The 18,841-nt window shown below is 43.6% G+C and overlaps 1 protein-coding gene across 1 annotated transcript in view; it reads left to right on the top strand.

Annotated features, from left to right (window-relative positions):
* The first annotated feature begins 1,614 nt into the window (after positions 1-1,614).
* PFAS (phosphoribosylformylglycinamidine synthase) overlaps positions 1,615-18,841 on the top strand; it is a 31,722-nt gene continuing 14,495 nt past the window's right edge. The window contains exons 1-16 of the mRNA XM_089480009.1: positions 1,615-1,706; positions 4,452-4,598; positions 4,832-4,967; positions 5,208-5,313; positions 5,913-6,099; positions 6,531-6,636; positions 9,039-9,179; positions 9,702-9,826; positions 10,711-10,839; positions 11,930-12,061; positions 13,217-13,345; positions 14,631-14,704; positions 15,588-15,744; positions 16,098-16,159; positions 16,931-17,092; positions 18,331-18,456. Coding sequence (XP_089336135.1) covers positions 4,460-4,598; positions 4,832-4,967; positions 5,208-5,313; positions 5,913-6,099; positions 6,531-6,636; positions 9,039-9,179; positions 9,702-9,826; positions 10,711-10,839; positions 11,930-12,061; positions 13,217-13,345; positions 14,631-14,704; positions 15,588-15,744; positions 16,098-16,159; positions 16,931-17,092; positions 18,331-18,456 — 1,911 coding nt within the window. The 5' untranslated portion in view covers positions 1,615-1,706; positions 4,452-4,459. The remainder of the gene's footprint in view (positions 1,707-4,451; positions 4,599-4,831; positions 4,968-5,207; positions 5,314-5,912; positions 6,100-6,530; positions 6,637-9,038; positions 9,180-9,701; positions 9,827-10,710; positions 10,840-11,929; positions 12,062-13,216; positions 13,346-14,630; positions 14,705-15,587; positions 15,745-16,097; positions 16,160-16,930; positions 17,093-18,330; positions 18,457-18,841) is intronic.

Consider the following 18,841-nt stretch of genomic DNA (forward strand, 5'->3'; position numbering starts at 1 on the left):
AGCACCTGGGAAGTGCATGCGGAGCCTTAAGAGCTCCTCGGAGCACAGGTTGGGAATCTTCAGGTGTCTATTACCTATTTCCAGTTCAGCAAATGATTTAAAAGAAAGACAAATGTGTATATTGTGTTTGGGGACAGCAGGATGCCTGGAAGGAGGGGGAAGTTGCGGTGAGAATTAGGCATCCCCAGATATTGTGGGACTGTAAGTCCCAGCGATGCTACATAGGGATGCTGGGAGTTGCAATCCAAACCCATCTGGAGAGCCATATTATTTGCCCCCCTCCACTTGGCTCTATGGCGTATAATGGTAGCAGGCAACTTGTGACTTTGTTGGACTGCAGCTCCCATCCTCTTTGACTTTTGCCTGTGCTGGCTGCAGCTGCTGGGAGTGGTATCCTAAAGAATTTAGAGGGCTGCTCAAGGCCGACTCTAGACAGGAATGGGCAAGAGTGGCCCTCTGGGTGTTGTTGGACTGCAGCATCCATCATCCCCCATCCTTTGGCTGTGCTGGCTAGGACTGCTGAGGTGTGCAACCCAACCACTTCTGGAGGGCAGCCTATCTGCCACCCCCGACTCCATCGGGTAAGGAAACCTATATCCATCCAGGTTTGAGAATGCAGCTCCCATCATCCTTTGCCTTTTCCTGTGCTGCCTACAGCTGCTGGTGGTCCTTTAGGTATATGCATAGAGGATTATTATTATTATTAATATTGTTGCTTTTTTATATCCCACCTTTCTCCCAATATAGGCACTCAAGGTGGTGAACAGCAGATTTAAAACAATGCAGCTTTAAAATGTATAAATATACAATTTAAAATAAAGATAAAAATAAGTATAAATAAATATAAAATTTAAAAATGAGCTAGCAAAATCTTTCCTTACCAGTAAATACCTATTAATCATATTCATTTATGTAACTTTCTTATATGTAACTCTGAAACAGTTGTACTCAAAATTGTTATTATTTCTTGGCTCTGACCCCTTTAATCACTATAAATAAATAAATAACATTTATTTAAATTAATTAAACACTCCGAAATAAAGCACAGAACGGACAAAGTACCTTATATCATAGGTAGATATGTGTGTGTGTCTGTGTGTGTGTGTGTATACTTACACTTGAAGACTTTTTAAATGACTTTTTAATGGATTGCATCACCCATTATCCCCAAACACTGGGCCAGGACTGCTGGGATTTGCAGCCCAAGCATTTCTGGAGGACTTTGGTCCACTCTATCAGGGAAGGCGACTTATCCCTCTGCAGGTGGGTTTGGGACTGCAGCTCCCATCATCCACTGGCTGAGGCAGAGGAGAGCAGCAAGTCATAAACTGCTGGAGGAGGGAGGCTTTGCATTCTCCTCTCCAAAGGATGTGGGATGGAAATGGGATTGGATGGGGGGAAGATGGGCTATAGAGTCCAAGCTGCTGCTTTTCTCGCCTCCACCTAAACTAGGCAAAGTTTGCCCACGTGCCTCCATTCAAGGCCAGAAGAGGGGGAAGAGCCAAGAAGAGATCAGCCAATAGGAAGCCTTCCTCTCTGGGTCCTCCCCCCAAATGAAGGGCCCAGGGCTCACAAGACTCCCCCCTCCCACTTCTTCCTGGAGCTCTGCAAGACAGAAAAGCAGCTCTGCATCTTCCCTGGGGATCTGGTCCTTGGGATCTGGTGGATCGAGGGCAAAGGAGGGTTCCTGTGCGAGAGAGCCCTAGGTAAGCCTTGGAGGACTGTAAAGTTGCAAAAAGAAAAGGAAAGAAATCCAGGGGTCTGCTGGGAAAATAAGAGGCTATGGAGAGATCTCTTCTCCCTTGCACAGAATGTCTTACCCCTTGCCTGGGAATGCCTTGCATTTTGCAAAGATCGGGCGATGGGGGGGGGGGGGGGGAGGTCTGCCTTGGGGCTGGGCTTGCAAACACTAGTCCTTGCAAAGCTTAAAGCAGGAAAGCAGGGATCAGATTAGGATCGACTTTCTCATTAAAAGTTGAAGGGGGAGAACTTTCCTGAATGTCACAGGGCTCTTCCACGTTGGAATGGACTCCTGTCACCTCTTTGTGGGAGGCTTTGACTGGTCACTTCTTTAGTGGCGGGTGGGTTTCCTGCTTTGCCCAGGGCTGGACTGCATGACCTTTGGGGGTACCTTCCTTCCAAGCTCTGCAATGGATGACTTTTGGAGGGGCTCGCCCAAGTCGTTTCCAGCTTCTTATGGGGTTTCCTTGGCAAGGTTCTGCAGAGGAGGTTGGCCATTGCCATCCTCTGAGGCTGAGAGAGTGCGATTTGACCAAGGTCACCCAGTGGGTTTCCATGGTTGAGCCAGGATTCGAACCCTGGTCTCCAGAGTCACAGCCCAACGCTCAAACCATTGCAACAAGGTGGCTCAGCCTCACTGTACCTAAACCCTAGTGCAGGCAACTGATATAAATGTGTGTGTGTGAGGTATATATGTATATGTTTGTGTGTGTGTAGTGTACATATGTAGATATGTGTATGTATATATATATTTATATATTTACACATATGTGTGTGTGTATGTATGTATGTCAGTATGTGTGTGTGTGTACATATTTGTGTATATACATAAACATACGTGTGCCACACATAAATATATGTGCGTATATATGTGTGTATAGATATGTGTATGCACGTGTATATATATATATGTGTGTGTGTGTGTGTGTGTGTGTGTCTGTTTGCATGTGTGTATATGCGTATATACATATATATGTATATACATAAGTATGTGTGTGTGTATTTATATGTATGTATATACATATATTGTTATCATATTTATATTTATTTATATCCCACCCTCCTCCCAAGGCTGGGACTCAGCGCAGCTTGCAACATTAAAAAACAGCATACTGTTAAAAACATACAAAAATAGTATATTAAAATAGAATTAAATTACTACAATAATTAAAACAAATTCACTGTTAAAATCAAGTTTAAAAAGATTAAAATGCTCAAAATGCATTAAAACAATGTAACAACAATATATGTGTGTGTGTATGCAAGTATCTCCATAACTGATATAAGTGTATATCTCATCCCCTGCCTCCTCCCCATATTGCAACTGTCTCCATTTCCTTGTTGTTCTTGTGTTAAATCAGATGTGAAACTTATGCAGCCCTCCAGAGGTTGTTAGATTGTAACCCCCAGCATTCCTCACCATTGACTAGGTTCCTTAAGGATGTTGAGAGTTGTTGTACAACAACATCAAAAAGGCTGCACCATTGCCACCCCAGTGTCAAAACTTCACCTTGCAAGCTCCTTGGGGCAGGGGCTTGACCTGTGGGATTTTAATCCCAGGCTCAACAGCAGCATGAGAGAAGACAAGAAGAGCTTCCCAAACTACAAATCCTAGGATTCCATAGGATTCAACCATGGAAGCTAAAGCAGTGCCCATCTGCATTATTTCTGCAATGTGGATGCAGCGTTAGTGTTGAAGAAATCTGTGCTACGGTTTGCCACATTTGTGTGTTCAGCTATTCCTGCGACATTTGTAGGGTGGAGAATTAGAGGATGTTCCCCAAGCTTTACATGGATGAAGCAAGCAAGATGTGTGACTGGTTTGGAGGACATTGACTCATTTGGTTGTTCTGTTGGATTTTTGCCCTGGTGGCCTAGCTTGCGTTTTGCCCTGATCTCTGCAGACCAACAATTCTAGAGAGCTGCACAATCTTTTACCTGGTGTAAATGCATTAAATCCTAGGCCTAGTAAATGCTGTGCAAGTGCTGCTTCCTTGGTTTACTGGGATCCATTGTTTCCATTCCTATACGCTGGAAAGCAGGAACACCATACTACCCAGAGCTAGATTTGCACTGCATAATTAAAGTAGTTTCATACCACTTTGAGTGTTGTGGCACTTCTCTTCAGAATCCTAGGATTTGTACTTTGCTGAGGTACTTTAAATTATTTGCTGGAGAACTCCTGTTCTGGGGTTTAGGACAGTGCATTAGAGCCCTCAGGCAGAGAAATCTATTACTCACCAAACTACATATCTCAGGATTCCATAGAACAGAGCCATTATTCTTAAAGTGGTATCATTGTGCTATAACTGCAATGTGGGAGCACTCCTAATTTTGTAGCTGGTTCAGAAGTTTGACACACATGTAGGACACCATGGCTGCATGTGCACTACAGAAATAATGCGCTTTGACAGTGCATTGGCTGCCATGCCTCAATGCTGTGGAATCCTGGGATATGTAGTTTGTTGTGGCACCAGAGCTCTCTGACAGGGAAGGTTAAATGTTTTGCAAAACTACAAATCCCAGAAGTCCATATCGTTGAGCTATGGCAGATAATGCAGTGTCATACTGTGTTATTTTGACAGTGCAGATGCAGCCCATGTCAGGGCAGAGGGGAAATTGTCTTAAAAATTCCAACTTGGTCTCCTTTTTCAGCAGGGTGCTGTCCTAGATAGTCCCTTACTATTATGGCTCTTTTTCTCTCTCTCAAGACTCTGCCATGGTGGTCCTACATTATTACCAGCGGCCAAGTGAGGCAGAAAGTGGCCTCAGCAGCCTTCTTCGTTCAGCCCAAGCTGGTTTGGGAAGTGGCGTCCGAGCGGTACAGAAGGAATTGTGTTTCAATGTCAACTGGACAGGTACAAGGAATGGTGCCAGACCTAAATGTGGGCTGTGGGCACAAAATGGAGGGTGGAGATTTATGGGGTGGAGGGAGGTGTGCATTTTGGCTCTCTTTTTCATTTACATGGTACCAAGCTGGGTACAGACTACCCATCCCTTGTTGTGCCATGGCCGGGTGCACGCTGAATAATTGCCCTGGCACATTAGGGATAATATGTGCCACTTTTCTCTCTCTTTTGTTCCTTGCCAGGGAGCACACCTCCAAATGTCCAAGAGACAGAGATGCTGCAGTGGGTCTTTGGCTGCCCCTTTGAACATGGCGACATTGCAAACGAATCCTTTCTCAGTCCATCCCCTTCCGATTTGCTGGTAGAGATTGGTCCCCGGTAAGTCTGGATGATGTGGGAGACTTAAACTGCAACTGATGTTGTATGATAGATCAGATAGAGAATGGGTGTGTGGCCATGTTCAGAACCCATGACCAAACCATGACAGGCCTCACACATTCCAATCTGCACATTTATTTCCTGTTTTGGTGTAACTATCATGTGCTGCCACAATCGGGCAAAACTATGGTCTGATCTGCACTGCAGAAATAATAATAATATAATTCTTTGTGTTTGCAGGCTGAACTTCTCTACAGCAGTTTCTACTAATGCAGTATCGGTGTGCAGGGCAGCTGGACTAGAAAAGATTGACCGCATTGAGTGTTCCCGTCGCTACCTCTTCAAGGTGGGTGTGGATTTCAGTTTCTCTTCTACTAATATTCCTGTACTCCCCTTCCTCAAATAGGAGTTACAGATTTCAATTTCCAGAAGCTGCAAGGCAATATCAGATTTGCAAAAATCTAGAGGTCCAAAGATTCTTTGCCCCTGGTTTAACCCTATTGGTTGCAAGTTGTGTTTCCACATTCCAACCTAAATAGAGCTTTGAATACTTTGTTGTAATGCCTCCAGTAGGTTCAGATTAAATGTATTTGTCTATGGCAGTGCTAGTCAATGTGATGGCCCCTGGACCAGTGCCTGTCCCTGAGCCAAGGGTTGCCTGTCCCTTGTGAATTTCCAGTAAAGAAAGAAACAGTTGTGGTCAATGGGTACCAATACAGTGCTGGTTCTTGACCCACTAGGAAAAAACTAATGGTTGGTTCCTAATATCACATAGCCTGAGAAGAAGCATTGGTTTATGGCACAAAGCCTATTACAAAATGCTCTGTTAATGCAATAAAGTCCAATACCTGACTCTAAGGATCTTTCCCTGCCCCATGCACTAGGTCTATAGGGATTTAGAAATCTTATCTTGAGGGTTTCTATTTCTATTTTTCTCTCTTTCAGTGTGACCAGTGTCCAACATCATCCCAGGAGGCCACCTTAGTATCTTCTCTCTATGACCGGATGACTGAGCAATGCTACCCAGAACCCATCAATAGCTTTGCTGTAGCAATCCACCCTGAACCTGTGTTCCATGTTGATATTCTTGGAGAAGGGAGAGCTGCCTTGGTCAAGGCCAACAACCAGCTGGGTATGAGTTAGTGGGGAAAAAAGGAAGAGGAAAATAAGTATTTATTTATTTATTTATTTATTTATTTATTTATGTGCTGCCTTTCTCCCCGGAGGGATCCAAGGAGGCTCACAGATAAAAGTACAATAAAATATCATTTTTTCTGCAAAAAAATGAAGTCTAGGGGCCCTGGGGATGTTCTCTAGGGGAGTTTGGGGCCGCCACAAAGTTGCTGAGGACTAAATATGGCCTATGAGCTATACATTGACCATGCCTGTGCTGTGGCATTCTACTCCTACCTCTAGATATAGAATTCTTTTCTCTTTCAGTTGCCCCTTGATTATGAGAAATGTGGACAATTGGTGGGCTTTGGTAAACAGCAAATGGATAAATGTAAAGAGAACAGTTATGCTGACTGAGCAAAAATATAATAATAATTCTCTCTCCTACAGGTCTGGCCTTTGATTCTTGGGACCTGGATTTTTACACTGCTCTTTTCCAGAAACTTGGCAGAAATCCCACCAGCGTGGAATGCTTCGATCTGGCTCAGTCAAACAGGTGCTTGCTTTGCTGAGGGTGAATAGGAGAACTCCGTGTAGTGAGTTGGGCCTGTGCCATCAGTGCAGTTTGGAATTCTTGTTAGCATCGTGGCCAAACATTAACAGCTGTCCACTGCCATGAAAGAGTCAGTTTGCGTTGGTGACCTTGGCTGGAATTCAGCATAGGCCTGGTGTTTTCATAAGTGGACTTGCGTGTGCAGGAAAGAGGATTGAATCTTTTCACAATGTCAGTGTTCACACAGGGCTTCCATGATGTTACAACATATGGATGGCCATTGCACAATGGTAGCTAGTGGAGTGACTGATGTGCAGTGGAGACACTGGCTAGGAAGTGCCTGGTGTGTCTGAATATCCATCTTTGCAATTTGTTAAAAGGGTTTTGTTGTATTTCCATAATGTAGCTATGGAATTTGTATGCAGAGGTGTTGCTAGAAGTGTCTGTCCGAGTTACTTGAGGGAACGCCTCTCCCTACACAATCCTCCCCGCACCATCAGAATATCTGGGAAGAAATCACTAGACTACATAAATACCAGGCTAGTGATCACGTCCCACAGTGCATTTTTCCACCATGGCCCCCAAGTTGTGGAATAATAATAATAATAATAATAATAATAATAATAATAATAATATTTATTTGTTAACCGCTTTTCCAATGATCAAAGCGGTGTACAACACAAATTGCAATAACAGGAAGACATGAGAATAAAAATTGCAATACAATAAAACTTCAATAAAACATTACAAATTACCAATAAAACCTTCACAGTATACACAATATAACAAATCCAAATCCAACTAGCAAATGTGGACAGTAATACATTCATATGATCTGCCGGAAGAGATCCATCTTATTACCACCCTGGACGCTTTTAAGAAAGCACTGAAGAAGGATCTCCTCCGACAAGCCTATCCACCTAACCTGCTGTAATATATCTTACCGGGACAGCATTGCATGCTTTCATGAAGAGCCTGACCAACTGTATAGTATTATATTGTATTGATAGAGATGTATTTTATGCCATGTATTTGACATGTTTTATTGTTGTAATTTGCTGATTGCTGTAATCCCACCTCGATCCGTAGGGAGAGGCAGGAAATAGAAATAAATGTTGTTGTTGTTGTTGCTAGTATTATTATTTGTGGAGATATATGTGTGTGAAACACACCGGGTGACATCTCAGGAGGGGTTGAACACCCAGTGGGGTAGTTGCTCCCATCCATCCAGAGACATACACTCCGGCCACCCCTCCTTCACCAGCCAGGATACCCCATCTGCGGCTGCTGATGGGGTGGAGTGCTACTGCTTCCTAGCATACCATTCCAGGACCGGCATGGATGTTGGGTGAGTGAGAAAGGGTGTTGCTTTCCTTTCTTGCTCATCCAGCAGTTACACCAGACCTTAAATGGGCAGCCAAAGTCATAGCAGCATCACCATCCACCAATGGCTGCTGATGCGAAGTGAGGTGCCTTCCAGGTTTAGTGCGGCTGCTGAGATTCGACTCCCCCCCCCCCAATAACAAAATGTCTCCCAGCAGTGTGTTTGTGTTAACCAGTGGTGTCACTAGGGGGGCACAGGAGGTGAGGACTTCACCAGGTGGCATGCTAAGGGGGTGGTAACACCACTGCTCCCAAGAGATCTGCCATTTGGCAGAAACAGACTGTGATGTTTTCCTGTGTCCCTTTAAGACACTGAAGAGATGGTCTGAGTGGAGCGAGACTCAGTGGGAAGAGAAAGGAAAGGTCTCAGGTTTTTTAAAAATGAAATTTCATACTTTAATTTTTTAAAAAATTACTTAAAAACATCAAATCTTATCAAATATTCATGTCAACCACATGAAACGATGTACATGTAAATACATTTAGGCTGTGCATATGATATTGTAACTTAAAGGTATAATTTTAATTTTGTTAGTTATTTATGTCACACCTGTTGCCATTGCATTTATTGCATTAGTACAAAAACATTACTAAGGATTCTATACAGTGTGGTGTGAGAGGAGGTAATTGGGGAGAGACACCATGAGTTGCTACAGCAGGTGATGCCAACCCTAGTGATGCCACTCATGTTAACTATAGCTAGGAGGCTTTTTGCTCTCTCTCTCTCTCTCTGCTTGAAAGCTGGCCACCACAGAAGCACCCAGCGCTGAGAGCCAGGTTTCAACTCCTGACACACACACAGCAAAATATCTTCCAGTAGCTTGTGTATGTGTGAAAGACTCCAGTTGGAAGGCTTTTTTTTGCTCTGTGTGTGTGTGTGTGCGTGCGTGTGCGCACACGCGCGCATGAGTGAGGGGTTGAAACCTAGCCACCAGTGCTGGGGCACTTCTTAAATTCCTGGATTTAATATATGGCAGCCTCCTTTGTACTTAAATCTGATTCTTACTGTGTGTTTTGTCCAGTGAACATAGCCGACATTGGTTCTTCAAGGGACGGCTCCTGGTGAATGGCCAGGAGTTGAAGGAGTCACTCTTTGAGTCCATCATGAAGACCCAGGAATACAGCAACCCCAACAATGTTATCAAGTTTTGTGACAACAGCAGGTGGGTATTCAGCCTAGAGCTGGAAAGAGGAACAGATGCATTGTAAATGTCGGGCTTCCCACCTGGTGAACCTCATGAGAGAGGAGGAAACGTAGAAGGCTCCCTGCTCTTGAACACCCTTTGACTTCTTGAGGCTTGAGCATTTGTGTGTGGTTGGCACACTGTAGTAGAGCAGGGGCAGGAATCATGCAGCTTTCCAGATATGATTGGACTACAACTCCTAGCATTTATCACCATTGGGCACACATTGGCTAAAGCTGCAGTCCAACAACATGTGGAGAGTATAGTGGATAGAGTGTTGGACTAGCACTGTGGAGACCTGGGTTCAGATCCCTACTCTGCTTTGGGGCTTGCAAGGTGACCTTGAGCATGTCACTGTCTTTTAGTGTAAATTGCCTCTCAGGGTTGTTGTGTGGGTATATGCAGGGGGAGGATGATATATACCCCCTTGATCTCTTTGGAGGAATAGTTGGATGTAAAGGTAGCAAATCAATATTTTAAAAATATGTTTTTACTTCTCAGTGCAATCCAGGGCAGGGAAGTCCTTTCATTGTGGCCCAGTGACCCCTCCCGTGCCAGCCCCTTTGAGAAGCGTACCTCCACCCGACACGTCATTTTCACAGCCGAGACCCACAACTTCCCCACTGGTGAGTGAACTGTAAGAGAATCTATGAGGTGGGGTACTGCTTTTTCAATACAATTTTATAGTGCTGGATAAGAATCCTGCCTGATCTCTTGAAGTTATAACAGCCAGGAAAAGCCCTTGAGGTAGACAGTGGTAAGGGAGACAGCTTTAAAATCCTCAGAAAGATTTTTTGGAAAAAAAAGACTGAGAAGATTTTAAATCTGTCTCACTACTATCTGCCTCGAGGGATTTTTTTTCAGTTTGTCACCATTTCAATTCATGTCCTGGCATTCTGGCTGCATTCCTGGACTTTGAATCATTGCATAACATTCAGTGGCAATTGAGTGTCATGCAGGAGATGGAGCCAACTTGTTTTTTGCTGCTCCAGAGACTAAAACACAAAGCAATGGATTCAAACTACAAGAACAAAAGATTCTTACCTAACATTAGGAAGAACTTTTTGACTGTAAGAGCTGTTCAACAGTTGAATAGATCGCCTCGGAGGGTGTTGGACTCTCCATCTTTGGAGGCCTTTAAACAGAGGCAACTTGCAGGAGATGTTCAGTTGTGTATTCCTGCATGGCTAGGGCTTGCATTATATGACCCTTGTGGTTCCTTCCAATTGTAAGAGTCTCAGATTCTGTGACTGTTTAGTTCAGGGCTTGGGTTGGGGGGTGGGGAATCCTAGAAGCTTCTGGGAAGTTTAGACTAAAAAAGTAAAATTTCAAAGCTCTGGATTAGTTAATACGGCTAAAACATGAAGCGATGGATTCATGTTACAAGAAAAGAAATTTTGCTTGAACTTTAGGAAGAACTTTTCATCTGATCTCTTCCTCTTCTCACTGAATTTACCTTGGGCAGAGAACTGGTTGTCAAACTGATGGGGTTTTTCAATTCTCATTGCAGGGGTTGCCCCCTTCAGCGGTGCCACCACAGGGACAGGCGGACGGATTCGGGATGTGCAATGTGCAGGTCGTGGGGCCCACGTCATTGCTGGCACGGCTGGGTACAGTTTTGGCAATCTCCACATCCCAGGTTAGTAGTGATGTGGACCCAGTGTAGATAGAGACAGGGTGACTGAACATCCTCCTTTTCCAGGACATGTCCTACATTTCAACCTTATGTCTAGGAGCAGTTTCAAAATGTCCTCCATTTTAAGCATGACTAAGAAGCATGAACTTACATTGTCCTGTTCTAGCTTTTATTTTGTAACAACCTACATTTTTCTCGAATGTCCTACATTTTGTGGTGCCTTGTCCTCCTTTGAAGTGAGGACATCTGGTCCCCCTGAGACAGAGAGCATAGAGTGGAAGAAAGTTGGGCCTTCTTTGTTATTGGTATTCAATGGTGTCTGAAGGTGTTTTCCCCAAGGCTCTTTCCTTCCTTCCTTGACTATTGTTTGCCAGAAAAGAGAGGCAACACCTTTGCTGAGGAAAGCCAGAGTCTACTGAACACAATCTATCTCCAGAGATTTCCTATAGGATAGGAATGAGGAACCACTGATTTCTTTGAGTATATCTGATTCACTGGAGTTTGCCATCCAATCTGTAAGCTTCCTCTTTTGTTATCTCCTATTGTAGATAAAAGGCTATGTAAAGTTTGGGGACTTGTTCAATGGAACTGAGCTCTGGTTTTCATCCTGAGAAGCTGGTACTTTCCCCTACCTTTACCATCCAAACCAGAACTTTTTATATTTCATTTTAATTGAAAGCTGAGGTTTCAAAAGGTGTTGTATTTTCAATCAGGTCTGATATTTGGACTTTTCTAGAACATACACAAAAAAGGTAATCTCATCCTACAGTTGTGATGAACTGAAAGCCCTCTTGGGATGTTTTGGAAACCATGTGGTCAAGGGAAGATTATGTTTTATTATTTATTTATTATGTAGATCAATGTTGGTTAAACATATCCCTCATTGAATGCTGAGTTACATTTAAGGGACTTCTCAGCTCTGGATTACACTTTCAAGAAAAAAGATTTTATTACATTTGTACCTCACGTTTCCCCTCAATCAGTTTAAATTGTATGGAAAGAAAATGAAGACTCAAACTAAAGTCTCTTTAGAGCTAATTCAGCATTGTAACCAATACTATTTGTCTTATGTATTCTCCACTACTGGTTGCAGGATACTTATTACCATGGGAAGATTCATCCTTCCCTTATCCTGGCAACTTTGCCCGGCCTGTGGAGGTGGCCATTGGAGCTAGTGATGGTGCTTCAGATTATGGCAACAAATTTGGAGAACCTGTGTTGGCAGGTGAGCATGATCATATGGGGTCCAAGATGCAACCTGGGGTATATTTTAATGCTTAGATGTGCTCATATCCCACCTTCCCTCCAGCAAGCTGACAGCAATGTATATGGCTCTGTTCCAACCCACTTTATTCTCACAACAACCTTCTGAAGGTAGGTCAGACTGAGAGAGAAAGATCAGGCCAAAGTCAATCAATTACTTTCATGGTCCAGTGGGGTCTCAAACCCAGATCTCCCAAGTCATGTCAACCACTATTCCCAGAAGAGATGGGAAACAGAGGGGTGTTAGTGTGTTCTAAGTTTGTATACATAGATGTTGCTGCTTTTTGCCTTTAAGCTGCATCCAGTTTATGGCAATCCTAAAGTGAGCACCTGCCGAGTTAATGGAATGCAAACTGCTTCTGCACTTTGAACTCAGTTTGGAGCCACCAAAGAACACTCTTGATTAAAAACTAGCTAATGCAATCAAGTGAAATCAAATACCAGCAATACCATACCATTTCTTGACATTCACAGTTTGCTTTTGCCAGAGTCTTTTGTCATCTCCTCTTTGCTATGTTAATGGAGTGCTAACTGCTTCTGCACTTTGAACTCATTTTGGAGCAACTGAAGAAAGCTGAGGACAAAGGGAGAAAGTGGGAGGAGGAGAGAGAAACTTGGCAGCTAAAAAAAGTAGGATGAAGAGGATTAATCAGCATTGTCCCTGACAAATGGGGAGAGTTGGACATTATGAAGCAAAGGTTCTTAGGTTTAGACACTTGTAAATTTTGTTGTCATTTAAAGAAAGCATTTGCACAAGGAACCCTAGAAAAATATCAATAAAACAATGCAAATATTCAAAGTATTTTTGGGCAGAGGGTTGGTTGGTATTCTTCTGTGCCTTCAAGTGCACTCCAGCTTATGGCAAATCTAACACTAGGATTTTCTTGGCAAGATTTATTCAGAGGAGTTTTGCTATTGCTTTCCTTTGAGGAGGAGAGTATGACTTGCCTAAGGTCACCCAGTGGGTTTCTGTGGCTGAGTGGGGATTTGAACCCTGGTTTCACCAAGTCAGAGTGTCAAACCACTACACCACACTGGCTTACATAGATGGATGTAGGAAGCAACATTTGGAAAAGGAAGGATTTTCACCATCAGTCACTCATATTCCTTGGCACAGGCTTTGCTCGCTCTTTTGGGATGCGCCTAGCGGATGGCGAGAGGCATGAGTGGATCAAGCCCATCATGTTCAGTGGTGGCATCGGGGCAATGGAGGATTTGCATGTGCGCAAGGAAGTCCCACAACCTGGTAATTATTACCAATCTTAGCCTGCCATATCCCAGAGCCTTAGGGTGAGTAATGATGTTTGAAACTAGATAGTTATAATCTATGAGAAGTTGGGAAAAATACCTTCCTCCCCCAATCAGTTTCAGTGTAAAAATATGACATATATTCTTCATTGAAGATCAAAGTTTTCAGTCCAGAAGAACTCAATTGTCTGATACATATGCATTATATGTATTTTTTATTAATAGGGTCCACATGTGCCTCTTTGTTCATAAGCACTTGTGACAATATATAGTAGTGTGTGATGTTTAGTCATTTAATAATTTACTCAGTGATTTGTTTAATCAATTAAAAACTTTAAAACTAAGGCCCGTTACACACGGGCTAAAAAGTATGCGCGGAGCGCGTACTAGGGTTAAGGCGGGGCGGTGCTTCCGCACCGCCCTAACCCTAGTGCGCGCTGTGTGTGCACAAAATGGCGGCGTCCGTTCCACACGGCCGCCGTCATCGATACATGATGACCGCGCCGCCTCCAAACGAGGCGGCGCGGTTGTGACGTATTGGGGTCGCGGCAGGGCGCCAGGGCGCCCTTTCCGTGACCCCGGAAGGAGCTCCGTTTCGGAGCTCCTTCCTGGTTTGGTCCGCTGGGCGCAGCCTTCAGACGGCTGTGCCCAGCGGACCAAAGGAGAAACGGCCCCTTTCTCCTTCTCCCCGCCGCGGGGTGTCCTTGGGGCTTGAAGCCCCAAGGACACCCCTTTCCAGGCTGCGGGGAAGGGGCCTTTTGCCGCTTCCCCGCAGCCCGGAAAGTGGCGGATCGGGGCCTCAGCGGCTGCCGCTCTGGCCGCTGAGGCCCCGATTTGGCGGGGAAAGGTGCGACTACAGGCCGCCCCTAAGGGGCGGTCTGTAACGCGCCTAAGTAAAAGAGGAAACATGCCTCTTCAGATTTTGGAACACATGTTGTTTCTCAAATGTTTCAGTTGACCTATCAGCATACTAATATGGTTACTGAAACGAAGTATGTCTTATTATACTAGCATGTTGTGCACAATTTATTCTGCTATTGCTACTAGTTATGGAGTGGATTGCTGAAGTACTTATTCCATCAAAAACTTCCCCTTCTCCATTCCTATTTTTGAGATTTTACTAGACATTTCTAAGGATTCATAAGGACTAGAGACTTTGGTTGTTGTTTGACAAAATGTTGAATTCTTCATGCAAAACTGGACTTGCTTTCTCTTTCTTTCTTTCTCTCTCTCTCTCTCTCTCTCTTTTACTATTTGATGACAACTTCAATTCTTATTTCCAGGTATGGATGTAGTAAAGGTTGGAGGCCCTGTTTATCGAATTGGTGTTGGTGGGGGAGCTGCTTCTTCCATCCAGGTAAGCTGAAAAATCCTCTCCTTTCTCTGCTCTCCATCTTTGGAAGGGAATGTCATCTATGTTTCTAAGGCTGCATCTGCACTGCAGAAATAATGCAGTTTGACAATACTAACTGCCATGACTCAGTGCTATGGTATTCTGGGAGTTGTAGTTTGTTGTGGCACTAGAGCTCTCATGTGAAAAGTTACATATCTCATAAAACTACATATTCCAGAATTCCATAGCATTGAGCCATGACAGTTAAAGTGGTGTCAACCTGCATTAATTTTGCAGATGCAGACCAAGTTTGGGGAGGATAATGGCTGTATCTTCTATGTTAGTTATGAATCTGCTCTGGATTTTACCCTAGACTTTGAAACTTTGTCAAAGGTGCTGATCCCTCCCATCGCCAAATTGGTCCAGCAGTTAGAACAATTCATCTACAGTTCAGACTAAAACCCAGAGCAATTCACAAATTCACTGACATAGGAGCTACAGCTGTCACTGTCTTTGAGAACATAGTTTTGGATCCTTTTGGAGTCCTGGGCATTTAACAACAGTTGTCCTGATTTCTTGGACTCTTCCTAGCCCTTTCCTGGGCTGGGAGCTGCCATCCCATGATAAAGCTATGGCTTTTCACTGTGAAGCTCTTCACCTCTGCAAATACAGTTGGCTCTCCATATCCACAAATTCAGTCATCCACAGGTTGAAAATATTTTTAAAATATATAAATTTCAAAAAGCAAACCTAGATTTTGCATTTTTATATAAGGAACACTGTATTATAATGCCATTGTGTTTAATGGGATTTGAGTATTCATGGATTTTGGTAACCACGGGGGGAGCCTGGAACCAAACCCTAGCAGATACCAAGGGCCCATTATACTTCCTATGTGTATTGACAGGTACAAGGTGATAATGCTAGTGAGCTGGACTTTGGGGCAGTACAGCGTGGCGATGCTGAGATGGAGCAAAAGATGAACCGAGTCTTGCGAGGCTGTGTGGAGAGCGGAGAGGACAATCCCATCTGCAGCTTGCATGATCAGGGTGCCGGAGGCAACGGTGAGAAGGCTGACTGGTGGAGAGCTTTGAGATACAGCAGTAGAGCTATATGTTCTCCTTTGGTTTTTCTGACTAGATTGCTGCGAGTTGCATCAAGCCATTTGATACAGCTCATAGCATGCATAGATCTATAAGGGACAAAGTGTCTAGATCAAGGAAAGTAGTAATGATTCTTCTGTTTTATATAACATTATTTGTGTCTTACCTTTTTTTCTCTTAACTCTTCCTGTTCATCCCTGATATGGCTGGGAGGCTGGAGATGGTGATAGAAATGTGAAATGATGATAGGTCATTCCTCCAAGGATTTTGAAAGTGTACATGGAGGTCTTTGAAAGTATTCTTTTCTTCTGTAGGGAATGTTCTGAAGGAGCTGAGTGAACCAGCCGGAGCTGTTATCTATGCAAGCCGCTTCCAGGTCAGTGCTCCATGATGCCTTCCTCCAGACCAGAGGAGATGAGTGGTTTCAGTGTTATGCAGGCTGTGAATCTGCTCTTAGTGAAAACTTTGAAAAAACTATCCATGATGCTTGCACTAAAATCCCCAGTGGATTTACTGCCCCACTGACATGGGAACCAATAGCCCAAACTGTGAACTCTGGCTTCTGGATTTTAAACACATAAATAAATCCCATTGATTCAATGAGTCTACTTTAGTTAAGACTCGGGGCAGATCTATACTGGCTTGAATACTTCAGGCTGTCCCTGGAGTATTCTGGTCCCAAAACTGCCCCAGATTTTCCCTGTTATCTGTGCGTTTCGCAGCAGCACTGAGCAGCTATCTATACAGTGTCCTGTTGTGCCGCCTGCCAGTGCTGGTGTGAATCACTCCTACTGAGGCCAAAAACAAGGCGACCAACATCAACCACATGGCTGGGCATCTTATTGTGACCTCAGAGAAGTGATCCGTGCCAGCGGCAGATGGTACAGTGAGACATTGTGTAGACAGCCACCTGGCATTGCTCTGGAGTGCTTTGGTTTTTTGGTGAGTTAAGTGAGGGATAGCCTAGATTCCTGCTAGATTACCCTTAGCATATGTGGATAGTCTACAGTCAACTCAGGGCTTTGGCCCAGTACATCTGGACAGGGGACACAAGGGCAGGGGGAACTCACAGCAAATGGTCCATGTAGACATGGCCTTCGTAACTGCCAGTCTGATGTCATAAGTTCTCTCCTTTTTCATTTTACAGCTAGGAGATCCCACACTGAGTGTTCTGGAGATCTGGGGGGCTGAGTACCAGGAATCGAATGCCCTCTTGCTACGTCCTCGCCATACAGATTTCCTCCACCGACTGGCCCGTCGCGAACGGTGCCCTGTTGACTTTGTGGGCAGGATTACAGGCGATGGACGGGTATGATGGGAATTGGTAGGAGGAGGTTGGAAGTATTTTTACATTCATGTTTTATTACTGTGACAACTAAATCCCAAATAGTGATTCATTCTAACTGTGTGGGTTTTTTTTAAGAAAACAAAAAAAGTGAACTGTGTGCTTGCATGGTCCCTTCCCTTTGCTGATGTAGCTACAATGAGGAAATGGGAATATTGGTTTTCAGCTTTGACTAATCACAGGTTAGTGTTATGTGCAAACCCTCAACTATGATCTGCCTTAAACTATGATTTATTGAAACAAGTGAGTTTCATAGCTCAAGAATGTGGCATATTGGCTAGTTTCAATACGAAGGTTAGTTCTCCTTTGTCCAGGCTGGGATAAAGCATAAACTGATGAATCAAAAATGGTAATGGTACCTGGTCTCTATATCTACGGTGGAACTGGAGCTGAGGAAACTTGAACTTGGGGCTGGCTGTGGCTCATTGTTACAGTGATTAATAATAGCATGTTGCAATAACTCCCTCTTTCTAGCGAAAAGTTAGTATTTTCAGGTAATTTTTTTTCTGTGTATGTACATTTCTGTATCAGTAGCTGGTTTCTTTTGGTAATGTAAGAGTAGGAGGTGGACAACTATAGCAGGTCTTGAGGTGTCCAAAGAAGTAAAGTGGTAGAAAGTGGCAACTGAATAGTTTTTTGGGAATGTGATCCAGTAAAGTGACTCCTCCTTCTTTTCCTCCTGGTAGGCAGATCCATTTTAAAAAAATGTTTATTATAAACATTGCAAAATTAAAAAAATTATCATAACATTATAAAATTAATAGCAGAGTTCATTAACTTGAGAACAATCAGGATATAGTCAACACACACACATATATATTCTCATTTCTTAGAATCACAGAACCCTAGAGTTAAAAGAGACCATGCAGGAATACAAAACCAAGCACTTCTGACAGATGGCCATGCAGCCCCTGTTTAAAAACCTCCAAAGAAGGAGCCTTCATCACACTCTGAGGCAGTGTATTCCACCATTGAACAGCTCTTACTGTCAGGAAGTTTGTCCTAATGTTTAGGTGGAATCTCTCTTTATGTAGTTTGCATCCATTGCTTTGAGTCTTATTCTCTGGAGCAGCAGGAAACAAGCTTGCTTCAACCTCAATATGACACCCTTCAAATATTTAAACATTGCTATCATGTCACCTCTTAACCTTCTCTTCTCCAGGCTAAACATTATAGTAACTCATTTGTTTGTTGGGCAACAGATTGTGCTGGTTGATGACACCAAGCTTCCCGTGAGTGAGACCGAGGTGGCAAAGGGGCATGTGGGTGAACGATCCACACCTGTGAACTTGAAGCTGGAATGGGTTCTGGGCAAGATGCCACGCAAAGTAAGCAGTGTGTGTTTTTCTTGGATTGGAAAGAAAACATTGGGCAGATGCTTAAGGAAGTTAAGGATGTCCTAGATATAGGCAGAGGACTTGATTTTGATGAACTAGCTGATAATCCTTAATATTCCTTTGCTTCTGTGAGAGAACCTTCTTTTCCCAGTGGTAGCTGGTGGTTTGTGGGTCAAGATGTTGATCCCTTTGTTGAACACTTTGCAAGCAAAACCTCTTTTCTCTTACTGAGCTATATTCCTTTGCATATATTACTTTTAGCACACTGGGAGTTGGATTAGAGGAGAAACCACTTGGCTTCACTACCTCTTCATTTCTGTTTTCCACAGCTCTCTGTTGGAAGCAGTATAAATGAAAGCTGTTCCCCTAAGTATAT

Source organism: Sceloporus occidentalis, unplaced genomic scaffold, assembly GCF_023333645.1.
Source record: "Sceloporus occidentalis isolate IW3139 unplaced genomic scaffold, rSceOcc1.0.p SCAF_14, whole genome shotgun sequence".
NCBI lineage: Eukaryota > Metazoa > Chordata > Lepidosauria > Squamata > Phrynosomatidae > Sceloporus > Sceloporus occidentalis.